The 15,926-nt window shown below is 46.0% G+C and overlaps 1 protein-coding gene across 1 annotated transcript in view; it reads right to left on the bottom strand.

The window, feature by feature from the left end:
- Positions 1–14,817, bottom strand: part of LOC137326860 (uncharacterized) — a 64,555-nt gene extending 49,738 nt beyond the window's left edge. The window contains exons 1-3 of the mRNA XM_067992241.1: positions 14,769–14,817; positions 4,906–6,237; positions 2,378–2,635 (exon numbers count right to left, since the gene is read on the bottom strand). Coding sequence (XP_067848342.1) covers positions 2,378–2,635; positions 4,906–6,237; positions 14,769–14,817 — 1,639 coding nt within the window. The remainder of the gene's footprint in view (positions 1–2,377; positions 2,636–4,905; positions 6,238–14,768) is intronic.
- Positions 14,818–15,926: the final 1,109 nt, after the last annotated feature.

Raw genomic sequence — 15,926 nt, 5'->3', positions numbered from 1 at the left:
CTTCAGGGTTTTAGTTAGTGGGGGCTGCGCGCGCATGTAAGCGCGTCACTGGGGAACCCGGAAGTGGGCGAGTTGGAGCCGGGCTCCGGACCCACCCCGGGAATCCCCAATTTTCAGAGCACCCCGCCACGAACCCGCCGGCTCGGGGGTCCGAAAGTCGAGCCCATTAGTCCCGAAGTTAACCTCCCGCTCCCAAGGAGAAGAATGCGTGTGGGGAGTTAAAACAACGGTGAAGTACTTACCGCTCTGTTCTCATCGTGCCCCCTCCCACCGCCATTTTAACTGCCGGGTTTTGGGAAGCGGTGGAAAGCGGGGAAGTGGAAAGGTAAGTACTTTTAATTTTTTGGTTTTCCTTGTGGGCCATGTGGAGCAGGAGCCCCACACAAAACCTAGGGCTTCCCCTGCTCCACCACTGTCCCCTGACCACGATGCCCTCCTCACCACTTCCAGACACCACAATTGTGTAGGTTAAAATCGACCCCAGGGAGGCAGTTCTAGTTTGACATGGAAATAGAGACTTTACTCCCGATGTTAACCTCCCGCTCCCAATGAGTAGGCGGCGGGTGGGGAGTTGAAACAACTGTGAAGTACTTACCACTCTGTTCTCACTGTGCCCCCTCTCACCGCTATGTGTATCACGGGCCACACAGGAAGACATATAGCTTCCCCTACCCCCCTCCGTCCCCTAACCACGATGCCCTCCCAAACTCTCCCACCGTTAACTCGTGTCCTCAGCTATGGCCTCCTGCCCCCTGAGATCCCGGTCCCACCCACCAGCCACCTTGTGATTTCCACCGGGTTGGGACGGGAGACCCATGTTTAACACACAGATGAGGCCCGGGAGGTTTAATGGGCCGGGACTCATGCAGTGACTGTCATGCGAGCTGCCACTATCCCCCTCCCACACGCCGCAATCATGCCGCGAATTCATATCGGGGTTACTGCAGCTTGGACTTTCTGGAACCTTCCCACCAGTTTACCGGCGTATCTGAGCGGATGGGTTGGAAAAGTGCTCCGATGTGCTCCTGTCCTCCCTCCCTTTCCCAGAGGGAAGGCCCAGCAATGTGACATGTGTTTGTCCATAACGTGCATGAAAAACATATTGATATGAGGGAAATACAGACTCCACTATTTCAACGCTGGATGTCAGCACTGCCTGTTAGAACCCTGCAGATTAGTATCAGAGACGGTGGGAAAGGTTCGAGTTCCAGGCGGGTAAATAAGCTGCTGGTTTTTAACTGCCCACCCTCCCCGTTTCCGCCAGTCGTGTCGGTTAAAATCGACCCCAGGGAGGAAGTGCCAATGGAATGACGTATCATCCCACTCGAGTAATAGAATCAGTAAAGAAATAACAGATAAAGGACATGAAAATAAATAAGGAAGTGAGAGGCCTGCGTTAAATGGGAAAAAATTGAGAGAGATGGAAAACCTCTGAGGACCAGGTATGAAATTAAAACAGGTGTGATCATGAAGTACAGCGGGTCCACCAGCTCCGATGAAGGTAAGAACAGGTCAACAGGGAGGGCTCAACCTTCCCCCTCCCAGCCCTGTGTTCTGACAGAGGTTCTCCTCCCATTCAAAACACTGACCCCTCCTATCTAAAATGCCAGCCCGTCTTGTCCAATCCTTGAGCACCAACAGATCCACTCCCAAGTTCCCACCACACTTGCTGTAAAAGAAGTGGACGATTTTGCTAAAGTCTGGTGTCTAAAGTCAATGATCAGACCAGAGAGCTACCAGAGTGCTTCAGAGAAATGATGAGGTGTTGTTCCTAAAGCTTGCTACCTGTTGACTCCTCCATTTTCACAGCTCATGTTTAGGGAGGATGTGCTGTGATGAGGATATAGAGGTACTGGAGAAGGTGCAAAAAGATTTATAATGATGATATCAGAACTGAGGGCAAATACCCACCAGGAAAGAGTGAACAGGCTGGAGTTCTTTTCTCTAGAAAAGAGAATGCTGAGAGGTAATGTGATAAGAGGTCTTTATGATTAGGAAAGAGTTTGATAGGGCAAACACAGAGATGTACTCACTAGTTGGGGAGACTAAAACTAGCGGCCATAACTATATGATAGTCACTAATAAATCCAAAAGGGAATTCAGGAGAAACTTCTTTACCCAGAGAGTAGTTAGAATGTGGAACTCGCTACCACAAGGAGTAGTTGAGGCGAATAGCATAGATGCATTTAAGGTGAAGCTAGAAAATTACAAGAGGGAAAAAGGAATAGAAGCTTCTGTTGATAGAGTTAGATGAAGAGGGGTGGGAGGAGGCTCGTGTGGAGCATAAACACCGACACAGACCAGTTAGACTGAATGGCCTGTTTTGTGCTGTACATTCTATATAAAGTGCAAGCAAAATTTTGTTCATCAAACATACCTGTTCTGACCTTCCTTGTAATTGTCTGCTGCTGACCACAAGTAGTTGTGGATATTAAAATCTGAAATACAACGTCAGGCTGGAGATTCCTAAATTCTGCTGCTTTTTGCTCAGTTTGAGTTTTATTCACTGCAACACTCTCTGCGAAGATAGTGACATTGAAACGAGGCTGTTTGAATGCATTGTCAGTATCCCAGGTAATGGAAATTGTTTCACTTTCCACCTTTATCAAATTAATACGAAGGAACTTCAGTGGTTCTGCAAAAGAAAATGATGTTGTTTATTATCAAACATCAGAATCTTAATCATTGCCGTCCTAAACAGATCTCTTAAAAATAAACACATCCTTTACATGACATTTGCAGGGAGAAAGGATTGGAGAGGAATAACTGTATGGTGTCTTAACAATGAATGGGTTGGGTTTCAGAATATACACTGTGGTGAATTTTCCTGTCATAATGGTGAAAAATGGTGAAGCATTCCATGCCCACATGCAGCAAGACCTGGACTGATAAGTGGAAAGTAACATTCACAGCACACAAGTGACAGGCAATGACCATCTCCAGCAAGGGAGAGCCTAATGAAAGAAAGAAAGAAATTGCATCTATTTATTGCTTTTCACGTATTAAAAGCGCTTTACAGCGAATCAAGTATGTTTGAAGCTAAGTGACTATTGCAATGTTTGAAACGTGGTAACCAATTTGTGCACAGCATGGTCCCTCAAACAGCAATGAGATACTAACCAGATAATCGTTTTTAATGCTGTGAATTGCGGTCTAAGTATTGGCCAGGACAGTAGATTGCCATTTGCACTGGAGAGTACCCTTGACATCCAGGTGCTGAGATAGAACTAGTATGAGAGGTCATGGGGTAAGTGAGGGCTCTTTTAATGGGAGAGCATGAATGCCTTGACTTACCTTTGCCAACATTGTGAGGTCATTAAACCTTTTTCAGCACTGTGTGGCAGCTCTTGGGGTAGTGGAGGTTGTCCTGACTGCCTCTGCCACGTCACTGCTGACCATCTGTACCACCCTCTTATGGGGCTTCATGCCCTCAGTGCCCATGAGACAGTTCCTCCTTGCCCTGCCTGCAGCACCTCTACAAATACATCTGAAAACCTTGGTGTCCTTGTTGCTGCTGCCATGCCCAAAACTGCTGGGGCTGTAAATGCCGGGTCCCTCTGTAACTAGAAGGCTGCACAAGAACTGTATTTCCCTCCCTCCTGAGGTGGTAAGCCAATGAAAGGCATTTTCCATCCTACAAACCACCCTACATGGCTAATGAGGGTTCTGGGAGGAAGTAGCAGCGGGTGAGCAGCAGGTGTTAGGACCACCCCACCACTAATCCACCAATGGGAGGAGAATCCAGGCCTGTACTTCCTGTTTTGTTTATTCCAATGTTCTCCCTTCTCTCCTGAAAACGCTGACCCATTCTGGAATAGGGGTTACAATCCCACCCACCTGTGGTCAATAGGTGTCACTCTGTGGTGCAGCCATTCTTCATGCTTTGGGCTATTCAACAGAAGGGGAAATCATCACACAGCCCAATCCTGTCCTCACCCAGTGTGCACACATTCAACCAGGGGTCACTGGAGAGAGATCAGTACTGACTGATTTTCCGTTTCCTAACCCAAGGATGTTGATGTCATTTGTGGCATCCCTATAAGTGGGAGCTTGTTTCACTTGATAGCCGTGGAGTCAAAAGCAGGTGGATTCGAGCACCACTCCAGAAATTGAGCCCATAATCTAGGCTCGCACTCGAGTGAAATACTGAGGGAGGCCTGTATTGTTGGAGGTGCCATCCTTCAGACCATACATTAAACTGCCTGGTCCAGCGGTTCTGGTGGACGTTAAAGATCCCACCACACTATTTTAAGAAGAACAGGCAGTTGTCTGATGGCCTGATCAACATTCCTCCCTCAACCAACATCACCAAAAAAATGTAAACTATCATTGGACTCATTGCAGTTTGTGGAGTCTCACCGTGCACAGAATAACTGCTGTTTGTCTACAAAACAACATTTACTGCACTTCACAGTAATTCATCATATGAAAAGAGCTTCAAGACATATATGAGAGATGTGATAAGGTGCTACAGGAATGTGAGTCTTACTTTCTTATTGATAGGTCCCATTAAATTGGGAAATCTCAATGATCGTAAATCCAATAGCATTGGATTCACCCTCAAAGGATATTTCCAAGTCACAAATCACAACTGTATCAAAACTAAGGCTAAAGAAACGACCTGTCTGGTCTCAGGGACAAATGATAATAGTTATCTGTAAGTGAACTTAAGGCACTAATTCAGTCTTGGGGAAGAGATGGAAAATTAAATCACACTTAAACCTCATGAATTCACCTGAACTCTTTCCTTGTAACACTGACCTGCCATTGATTTACGATGTCATATAATCTATATTAACAAGAGTGTTAGGAAATAAATAAACTTCTTCAATATAAAGTCTCCTCTGTGATTAATGTAATGTGATTATATACTGGACTTGTTATAGCACGTAATATTCAACTTACCACAGGATGCACCACTTTCCGTGGTGCTCGGAGTGGTGGTGGTAGGAGTGGTGCTCGGAGTGGTGGTGGTAGGAGTGGTGCTCGGAGTGGTGGTGGTAGGAGTGGTGCTCGGAGTGGTGGTGGTAGGAGTGGTGCTCGGAGTGGTGGTGCTCGGAGTGGTGCTCGGAGTGGTGGTGGTAGGAGTGGTGCTCGGAGTGGTGGTGGTAGGAGTGGTGCTCGGAGTGGTGGTGCTAGGAGTGGTGCTCGGAGTGGTGGTGGTAGGAGTGGTGCTCGGAGTGGTGGTGCTAGGAGTGGTGCTCGGAGTGGTGGTGGTAGGAGTGGTGCTCGGAGTGGTGGTGGTAGGAGTGGTGCTCGGAGTGGTGGTGGTAGGAGTGGTGCTCGGAGTGGTGGTGGTAGGAGTGGTGCTCGGAGTGGTGGTGGTAGGAGTGGTGCTCGGAGTGGTGGTGGTAGGAGTGGTGCTCGGAGTGGTGGTGGTAGGAGTGGTGCTCGGAGTGGTGGTGGTAGGAGTGGTGCTCGGAGTGGTGGTGGTAGGAGTGGTGCTCGGAGTGGTGGTGGTAGGAGTGGTGCTCGGAGTGGTGGTGGTAGGAGTGGTGCTCGGAGTGGTGGTGGTAGGAGTGGTGCTCGGAGTGGTGGTGGTAGGAGTGGTGCTCGGAGTGGTGGTGCTAGGAGTGGTGCTCGGAGTGGTGGTGGTAGGAGTGGTGCTCGGAGTGGTGGTGGTAGGAGTGGTGCTCGGAGTGGTGGTGGTAGGAGTGGTGCTCGGAGTGGTGGTGGTAGGAGTGGTGCTCGGAGTGGTGGTGGTAGGAGTGGTGCTCGGAGTGGTGGTGGTAGGAGTGGTGCTCGGAGTGGTGGTGGTAGGAGTGGTGCTCGGAGTGGTGGTGGTAGGAGTGGTGCTCGGAGTGGTGGTGGTAGGAGTGGTGCTCGGAGTGGTGGTGGTAGGAATGGTGCTGTTCGGACTGGTGGAGGTCAGAATGGTGGTGGCAGAATTGGTGGTGGAAGGATTGGTGTTGGCTGTATTGGTGGGGGTGGTATTGGTGGTTGTAGCCTTGGTGGTATCAGAATTGAAGGCGTAAGGATTGGTACTGGTATAAGTGGTGGTGGTAGGAGTCATGGTAGTGGTGGCAATAGCAGCGATGCAGTTATGGGTTTTGGTAGTAGGTTTAGTGGAGGGAGGCAGTGTGGTTGGGGTGGTGGTGGCAAGTGTGGTAGGTGTTTCACTAGGTGTGGTGATTGTTGTTGTAATAGTTGTGGTGGTGGTCGTGGCAGAAGCTTTCGGGGTGCATGGCGCTCTGGTTGAGGAAATGGTGGTAGGAGTCTCAGCGGAACTGGTGGAATCTGCAATGAAAATAAAAGACAAAAAAGGTGTAAACAACGACATTTGTGAAATTGCACAGAAGTTTTTATTTCAAAGTCTACCCATAACCCAGTCACTATGTGTGTCCACTTACTGCATCAAATAGTGGCAGCATTGCAGGATACCACTTGCCATTTGACTAAAGAAAAGGTCAGTTGTGGTGAAGAGGAGCGCAAAGGCTATTAGTGTATTAAAGTCACGAGACAAGAGAGCAGACATTAGATGGTTCCAGGAAAATGGAGGCAACAAAGGACATTGGGAATGAGTGAGTACCAGACGTAAGTTGGCAGAATAGGAAATAGTAATGAATGAATGCCAATGTCCATTACTTTTCCGATTGAATTTAATCCCACATTATGGGGTTTTCTGTGAGTTCACACACCTGCCTATGTTTCCTCCCAATTTTTTAATGGACAGGAAAATCATCGGGCTGATGATCACACGACAGTAAACCCTGGCCACTACCCACTGATACAGTATCACCTTCAGGTACATAATGGCAAAATAACGAAAGGCACAGTTAATACCAGATAATTAATGAACTAGGTCGCCCATTCATTCATTTATGGTATGAAAATTGCAAAATTCAGAGAAATGGATCAGCAACCAAGAGACGCAAAGAAAATGAGAAAATAAAGCACAGGGAGAATAATTCTGGATTTAGACTTTTGCTGCATTGCAAACAATTGAGAGCACCACCAGAAAAGCAATTTAACTGTCCCCATTCCTTTTTGGAAAATGTTTAAAAACGTTTCCCACGGCGCGGGAAACCTGACAGAAGGGAGGCGGGAGCTGACGGATCCATCAGGGAAGTGCATTTCCAGCACTGCTTGTGGGTGAGGAGAAGCCCCTCAAGCACGTCTTCTGCCGCGACCTCTCCTCCCATGATCTTCAGACCCACCGCCGCGATTTGCCGACCTCCCCTGTGATATTCAGGCCCTCCGTGATCTCTCCTCCACGATCTCTATCTCTCCCCTGCAATCTCTCGCCCCGCGATCTCCATCGCTCGCCCCGCGATCTCTATCTCTCAACCCCACGATCTCCATCGCTCGCCCCGCGATCTCTATCTCTCAACCCCACGATCTCCATCGCTCGCCCCGCGATCTCTATCTCTCAACCCCACGATCTCTATCTCTCAACCCCACGATCTCTATCTCTCAACCCCACGATCTCTATCTCTCAACCCCGCGATCTCTATCTCTCAACCCCACGATCTCTATCTCTCAACCCCGCGATCTCTATCTCTCAACCCCGCGATCTCTATCTCTCAACCCCACGATCTCTATCTCTCAACCCCGCGATCTCTATCTCTCAACCCCACAATCTCTATCTCTCAACCCCGCGATCTCTATCTCTCAACCCCACGATCTCTATCTCTCAACCCCACGATCTCTATCTCTCAACCCCACGATCTCTATCTCTCAACCCCGCGATCTCTATCTCTCAACCCCACGATCTCTATCTCTCAACCCCACGATCTCTATCTCTCAACCCCACGATCTCTATCTCTCAACCCCACGATCTCTATCTCTCAACCCCACGATCTCTATCTCTCAACCCCGCGATCTCCATCGCTCGCCCCGCGATCTCTATCTCTCAACCCCGCGATCTCTATCTCTCAACCCCACGATCTCTATCTCTCAACCCCACGATCTCTATCTCTCAACCCCACGATCTCTATCTCTCAACCCCACGATCTCTATCTCTCAACCCCACGATCTCTATCTCTCAACCCCACGATCTCTATCTCTCAACCCCACGATCTCTATCTCTCAACCCCACGATCTCTATCTCTCAACCCCACGATCTCTATCTCTCAACCCCACGATCTCTATCTCTCAACCCCGCGATCTCCATCGCTCGCCCCGCGATCTCTATCTCTCAACCCCGCGATCTCTATCTCTCAACCCCACGATCTCTATCTCTCAACCCCACGATCTCTATCTCTCAACCCCACGATCTCTATCTCTCAACCCCACGATCTCTATCTCTCAACCCCACGATCTCCATCGCTCGCCCCGCGATCTCTATCTCTCAACCCCACGATCTCTATCTCTCAACCCCACGATCTCTATCTCTCAACCCCACGATCTCCATCGCTCGCCCCGCGATCTCTATCTCTCAACCCCACGATCTCTATCTCTCAACCCCACGATCTCTATCTCTCAACCCCGCGATCTCCATCGCTCGCCCCGCGATCTCCATCTCTGCCTCCCACGATCTCTCCCTCCCCCACAAGCTCTCCCTCCCTCCTCGCTGCTGTGCTGCGAGTCCCTGCTCCCCCAACGACCCCCGATCTTCTCAATTGCCGGCGAACTTCGCCATCGCTCCCTGGCTTCTGCCTTCTACACCAGGCTATCCTGCCCGGCAACCGGCCTGCATCTCAATCTGGCCGACTGCCAGGCGGGAAATTGAGTAAAAAAATTCTAATGTGGTCCTGCCGTTAAATTCTGCAAGACATAGAAACATAGAAACATGGAAAATAGGAGCAAGAGTAGGCCATTCGGCCCTTCGGGCCTGCTCCGCCATTCAAAATTATCATGGCTGTTCGTCTAACTCAGTACCCTGTTCCTGCTTTTTCCCCATATCCCTTGATCCCTTTAACATTAAGAAATGTATCTATCTCCTTCTTGAATACATCTAATGACTTGGCCTCCACTGCCTTCTGTGGTAGAGAATTCCACAGGTTCACCACCCTCAGAGTGAAGAAATTTCTCCTCGTCTCGGTTCTAAATGGCATACCCCGTATCCTGAGACTGTGACCCCTGGTTCTGGACTCCCCAGCCATTGGGAACATCCTCCCCGCATCTAGTCTGTCTAATCCTGTTAGAATTTTATATGTTTCGATGAGATCACCTCTCATTCTTCTAAACTCTAGTGAATATAGGCCTAGACGACCCAATCTCTCCTCATACGTCAGTCCTGCCATCCCAGGAATCAGTCTGGTAAACTTTCGTTGCACTCCCTCCAATGGCAAGGACATCTTTCCTCAGATAAGAAGACCAAAACTGCACACAATACTCCAGATGTGGTCTCACCAAGGCTCTGTATAACAGCAGTAAGACATCCCTGCTTCTGTACTCAAATCCTCTTGCAATGAAGGCCAACATACCATTCGCCTTCCTAACTGCTTGATGCACCTGAATGCTCGCTTTCAGCGACTGGTGTACAAAGACACCCAGGTCTCGTTGCACCTCCCTTTTTCCCAATCTATCACCATTCAGATAATAATCTGCCTTTCTGTTTTTACAACCAAAGTGGATAACCTCACATTTATCCACATTATACTGCATCTGCCATGTTCTTGCCCACTCATCCAACTTGTCTAAATCTCATTCGAGCCTCTTTGCATCCTCCTCACAGCTCACATTCCACCCCAGCTTTGTGTCGTCTGCAAACTTGGAAATGTTACATTTAGTTCCCTCATCCAAATCATTGATATATATTGTGAATAGCTGGGGCCCAAGCACTGATCCCTGCGGTACCCCACTAGTCACTGCCTGCCACCCGGAAAAAGACACGTTTATTCTTACTCTCTGTTTCCTGTCAACCTATTCTCAATCCATGCCAGTATATTCCCCCCAATTCCATGTGCTTTAATTTTGCACATTAACCTTTTGTGTGGGACCTTATCAAAAGCCTTCTGAAAATCCAAGTACACCACATCCACTGGTTCTCCCCTATCTATTCTACTAGTTACATCCTTAAAAAACTCCAGTAGATTTGTTAAGCATGATTTCCCTTTCATAAACCCATGCTGATTTTGTCCAATCCCGTTAATGCTTTCCAAATGTTCTGTTATCACATCTTTTATAATAGACTCTCTAGACTCTCGCATTTCCCCCACTACTGATGTTAAGCTAACTGGTCTGTAATTCCCAGTTTTTTCTCTCCCTCCTTTTTTAAATCGTGGGGTTACATTTGCCACCCTCCAATCTGTATGAACTGTTCCAGAGTCTATAGAATTTTCGAAGATGATCACCAATGCATCCACTATTTCCAGGGCCACTTCCTTTCGTACTCAGAGATGTAGATTATCAGGCCCTGGGGATTGTCAGCCTTTAGCCCCATTGATTTCCCTAGCACTAATTTTTTACTGATACTGATTTCCTTCAGTTCCTCCCTCTCACTAGACCCTTGGTTCCCTAACATCCCTAAGACCTCCACCATCCCGGTATTTCCGGGTTTTTTGGCCACTGACACATGTCCCCGCTCCCTCCCTGCCCCCCTGTTAATATCGGGACCTATGATTCTGTGACATTCCTCTGTTAGTTTAACAAAGTCATTAATCCATTTATTTCAAATGGGCAATGCCTCTGTTAAAATAGTGGAGAGAGGAATGTCAGACAAACACATTAAGCACACTAGTATTAATATCACCAAGAATCATTTCAAGCCTGTACACTTTTAATATTCCTTACTGTCCCAACACTCCTCGTTTAAACACTTCAGATCTTTACCTCTGCACTGTGTTCCTGGGTTTGCAGGATTGGTATCTAAAATTCCTTGGAAACAGCCATATGATTAATTCAGTGGGGTGTTATAAATCACCTTTATAAACTTTATAAATCACTGGTTGGGCCCCAGCTGGAGTATTGTGTCCATTTCTGGGCAACACACTTTAGGAAAGATGTCAAGGCCTTGGAGAGGATGCAGAGGTGATTTACTATAACGGTACCAGAGATGAGGGATTTCAGTTACGTGGAAAGACTAGAGAAGCGGGATTGTTCTCTTTATAGCAGAGAAGGCTAAAGGGAGATTTAATAGAGCTATTCAAAATCATGAAGGGTCCGAAACCAGAGGAAATAGATTTAAGGTAAAAGAACCAGTGGTGAGTTGAGGAGAAATCTTTTTACGCAGCAAGTTATTATGATCTGGAATTCACTGCCTGAAAGGGTGGTGAAAGTAGATTCAGTAATAACTTTCAAAAGGGAATTGGATAAATACTTGAAGGGGAAAAAAACAGGAGAGTGGGACTAATTGTATAGCTCTTTCAAAGAGCCGGCCCAGGCTCGATGGGCCAAATGGCCTCCTTCTCTGCTGTATCAGTCTATGATTCTATATTGATCAATGCTTACTGCTTGAGTTTGGAGCCTGGTATTAAACACATATCATGTGTTTGTAATATTCTTCTGTGAAATATTCCTCAAATTTATCCATTAATACTTCCAGTGTCAGCTTGGCTCAGTGTTAGTTCTCTCACCTCTGAGGCATAAGGTTCTGTGTTCAAAGCCCCCCTCTTGAGGATGTAATCTAGGTTAACACTGAGAGAGTGCTTCATTGTTGGAGGTAGTGGGGGTGAATTTGGTCTTCAGCGAAACAGGCGACAGTTGATCGACAGCCTGTTTCACACTGCGCTGGATTTTCTTTTCCTATTTCATCCCCACTTATCTTTTTTTAAACCACGGTCCTGTCAACCTGTTCAGGTAGACGTAAAAGATCCCATGACACTCTTTGAAGAAGAGCAAGGGGAGTTCGCCTGGTATCCTAGCCAACATTCATCTATCAACCAACACCACCAAATTTAGATTAACTGGTCATTCATTCATTTGCTGGTTGTGGGATCTTGCTATGCACATATTAACTGCATTTGCTACATAACACAGTGACTGCACTCCAAAAGTAAATAATTGCCTGGGAAGCTCTGTGGGATATTGTGAGGACATAAAAAAGCGCCATATAAATCCAAGTCTTTCTTTTAGGTTCCATTTATCCTGTCTCTTAATCATATGTATTGTACCCTCTAATGCTTCCTCACCAATTGCATGCAGCAAAGTACTGGCCAGCAATTCATCACTTTAATAATTCAAGGTAACATTTCCATTTTCTTCACACTTCTGAGACATTTCCCTCTTGTGTCAAATGATCTCGGAGCTTCAAACCATCCATTTCCATCCCAGTTCTGACACCATAAAGGGTTGTAGTCTATTTTCTACAACATTTCTCAACCATTATCCAAATATGCCTATCTCCTTCTCTGGGTACTTGCGCCAATGATTTCCATTGGGGTTCTCCTGAACTCCCACAGAACATCGCAGATAGTCCGGAGAAACAACAGCGTAAGTGAAGACCTGGGATTCGCCACAGAAATTACCTATGGTATTTATAGATAAATCCCATCTCTGACCACTAGGTGGCTCTGCACAACGTCCTTTATACCATTATGGGAATTGCTGAGCTTTCGATGAGGCATTGAACCAAGGCCCCAGCTGCCTATTTGAAGGAGAGCATGGAGTACTCCTGATATCCAAGCCAACGTGCCTCTCGCAACCAATTTCACCAAAAACTACCAGGAAAGACTGATCAGGCTGGGGCTCTTTTCTCTAGGAAAGAAAAGGCTGAAGGTTGACCTAATAGAGGTCTTTAAAGTTATGACGGGGTTTGATAGGGTAGATGTGGAGAAGATGTTTCCGCTTGTGGGGGAGACCAGAACTAGGGGCCATAAATATAAGATAAGGGAAACTTCTTTACCTGGGGGGTGGTTAGAATGTGGAACTTGCTACCACAAAGAGTAGCTGAGGCAAATAGCATAGACTCATTTAAGAGGAAGCTAGATAAGTATATAAGGGAGAAAGGAATAGTAGGATATGTTGATAGGTGAGATAAAGGAGAGTGGGAGGAGGCTTGAGAGGAGCATAAACACCGGCATAGACTGATTGGGCCAAATGACCTATTTCTGTGCTGTAAATTTTATGTAATTCTATGTAAAAACAGATTAACTGCTCCTCCATCACATCACTATTGTGGGATATTGCTGTGTGGAAAATGGCAGCCAGATCTGCGAACATGATGGCAGTCTCTTCTCTTCGATGTAATTCAATATATGTCATTTTTTAAAATAGAGCCTAAGCATATTGTAATAAATAAGAATATTCATTCTTTTTCATACCTTGTACACCATTGGTATACACATGTGCTCTGCCTAGTAACCAAAACTGTATAAATGGCTATTTTTTTAATTTATAAGATGCTAATCCTTATTTTTCCCACTTCTTAAAATTGATAAAGGAACTTGGTCTTTAAGCTAAATGAGCATCTGAAAATTATGGTCTGGTCTCCAGGAGTTGATTGAGCCCAGGGTCTTCCACACTTCAGATGAGTGGGGTGTCGTTGTTTTTACACAGGGGGCCGATGAGACATGGCCGGGGTCAGGAGGGAACCTGGCCAAACCCATGCCCCCACCACCCCCCCACACATTTTGCAGCTGGATGGGGCAGGCGGGCACCAGAGATACACTCGCAGTGGGGTCTGTGCCTACCTGTCCCATGCAAATGTTCCTACCACTGATCCCCATAAAATCCAATGTGGTCAGCCCAGTGGAACACTGGTGGGCACCATCCCAACCTAACCAACTTGAGAAACTTCAACCCCAAGGGTGTTGCTTCTTGCAGTCTCTTTATAAAAGCTCAGTTCAAAACAAAACAAAGGAAGTTGATGGTCAAGAACGGACTTAGAAAGGATTACCGAAGAAAACGCACTGATCCAGCAGTGCAAAACACTGTTGGAAAGTGTTTGAAAACTCAGGCTCTGTATTGCTGAAGTGATCTACTTTGTATTAAATGTGACGCATCCTTTTTTTAAAAAAAAAGCAGAATCACCAAATGCAGTAGGCCAGTGGTGTTGGGTATCAGAGTATTGCACCACAGGGAGAATGGATGGAGGTTTGATCCCCCTGCCAAGTCCCTAATTCCTAACCAGGTCATTGTGGGGAGGTGAACCCAGAGCAAGGGTTGTTTCTTGGCCGATGTGTACTTCCTAGCAGCTAGATGATGATAGTCATTTGTCGGGGGCTGGTGACAGATAACTCACTGGCTGTCTCAGTCACAGGAGTTGCATGACCCATGTGATCCATACAGGGAGAAAAAATAAATTAAGGACAGTTTAAAAACAACTTTGAAAGAGTAATTATTTTCTCTTATTAATATACTCCATAATTTATTTTTATTTATTTTTCCTTTTATAACTTTAATGTTGACTAAATCTAAAATTCTTTCCCTCCCACCCTTTAATACTCTTAAATCTCCCACTTACTGCCTGTCTCTCTCTTCCACCATCCACTTTATTCCCCATCACTTTGGAACTAGGAACTATTTTCCCCCTTTTGTCTTTCTAATGCCCTTTCACTACCTGACTGAGTGATTTTGGAATAACATCCAGCACCTTTTTCCATATCTTTCCAAGTTTTGTGCATACCTGGCTCTCAGCTCCCCTTCTCTCTTTCTTACCTTCAGCCCTGTAAAGGTGCTCATTTATCACAACGGAAGCGCACTTGACTGTTAACCTGACTTTTCTCCTTTAAGGTGTGACAGACCAGCTGTACCTTTACATTATTTTTAACTCTTTAATTTTGCAAGGTGACTTTATTCAGTGCAAATCTTACACAAGAGCAATGGTTCTTCTGTTTGGCATTTCAGCCAGAAAAGTTCAAAAGAATAACATATTTCAAAAAATATCATACCAATTAGGAGCTCAGTGAAACATAACCAAATGAAATATTTATTAGCAGACTTACCTAAACTTGTAGCCAGTAAAATTAAGTAGAAAATCCCTCTTGGCTCCATATTGAGGCAACACCTCCATTCACTGACTTCTTTCAGTGAATGCTAAGTTTTTCACTGTTTAATCTGGTAAAGCATTATAATTAACCATGACGAGGCACTGTAATCTGGATATGTCATTAATGCTGGCCACTAATAGAGTGTGTTTCATTACACACAACTCTGGCAGCTAAGGGGAGGTAAGCAGCTAATACCAGATTGGTATTCAATGTAGTGCAATGCCTGTGGTAATGAGTCTATCATTGGTTACAAATTCATTACTAACATTTTTTTAAGATAATAAACGAATCAATGGTCTAGGCTTTCTGTTTGACTATTGCACTGGTGGAAGTGGAGTTAGTTGGCCCTTTCATAGGAACAAAGGAACAGGAGTAGGCCATTCAACCCCTCAAGGCTGTTCCGCCATTCAATTAGATCTGTACCTCAACTCCATTTACCCGCCTTTGATCTTTATCTCTTGATACCCTTACCTAATAAAAATCTATCGATCTCAGTCTTCAATGTTTCAATTGACCCAGCATCCACAGCCTTTTGTGTGTGTGGGGGTGGGGGGGTGGGGGGAAGAGTGGAGAGTTCCAGATTTCCACTACCTTTAGTGTGAAAAAGTGCTTCCTGATTTCACTCCTAATGGCCTAGCTCTAAATTTTTAGCTTGTGCCCTCTCGTTCTTGAATCCCCCACCAAAACATTTATTGCCCATTTCTTGTTGCCTTGAAAAGGTAGTAGTGGGCCTTCTTTTTGAATGGCTGCCCTCTTTGTGGTGTTGGTACTCCCACAAGGGTGTCGTGTAGGGAATTCCAGGATTTTGACCCAGCAATGATGAAGGAACGACAATGTATGTCAAACTCAAAATGGTGATTGACTTGGAGAGAACTTGGAGATGACGGTTTCTCCACGACATTGCTGCTCATCGGCAGAGGTCGTTGGGATACTGTCAAAGAAAGTTTCGGCGAGTGTGGCTGTAGTTTATCCAGCCAATTTAACATACTTATTCTATGACCAACACAGCTGTAGTTAAGTAGAATGTTTACAATCAATTAATGCAGGTGATGTAATTAGCCTGCTCTGCTGAACTGATAAGTTTTCAAAATTGAATAGTTGGTCTTTTTTTAA

This window comes from Heptranchias perlo, chromosome 11 (assembly GCF_035084215.1).
Source record: "Heptranchias perlo isolate sHepPer1 chromosome 11, sHepPer1.hap1, whole genome shotgun sequence".
Taxonomy (NCBI): Eukaryota; Metazoa; Chordata; class Chondrichthyes; order Hexanchiformes; family Hexanchidae; genus Heptranchias; species Heptranchias perlo.
Note: the sequence above shows the minus strand (reverse complement) of the source record. Positions and strands in the feature narration are given on the sequence as shown.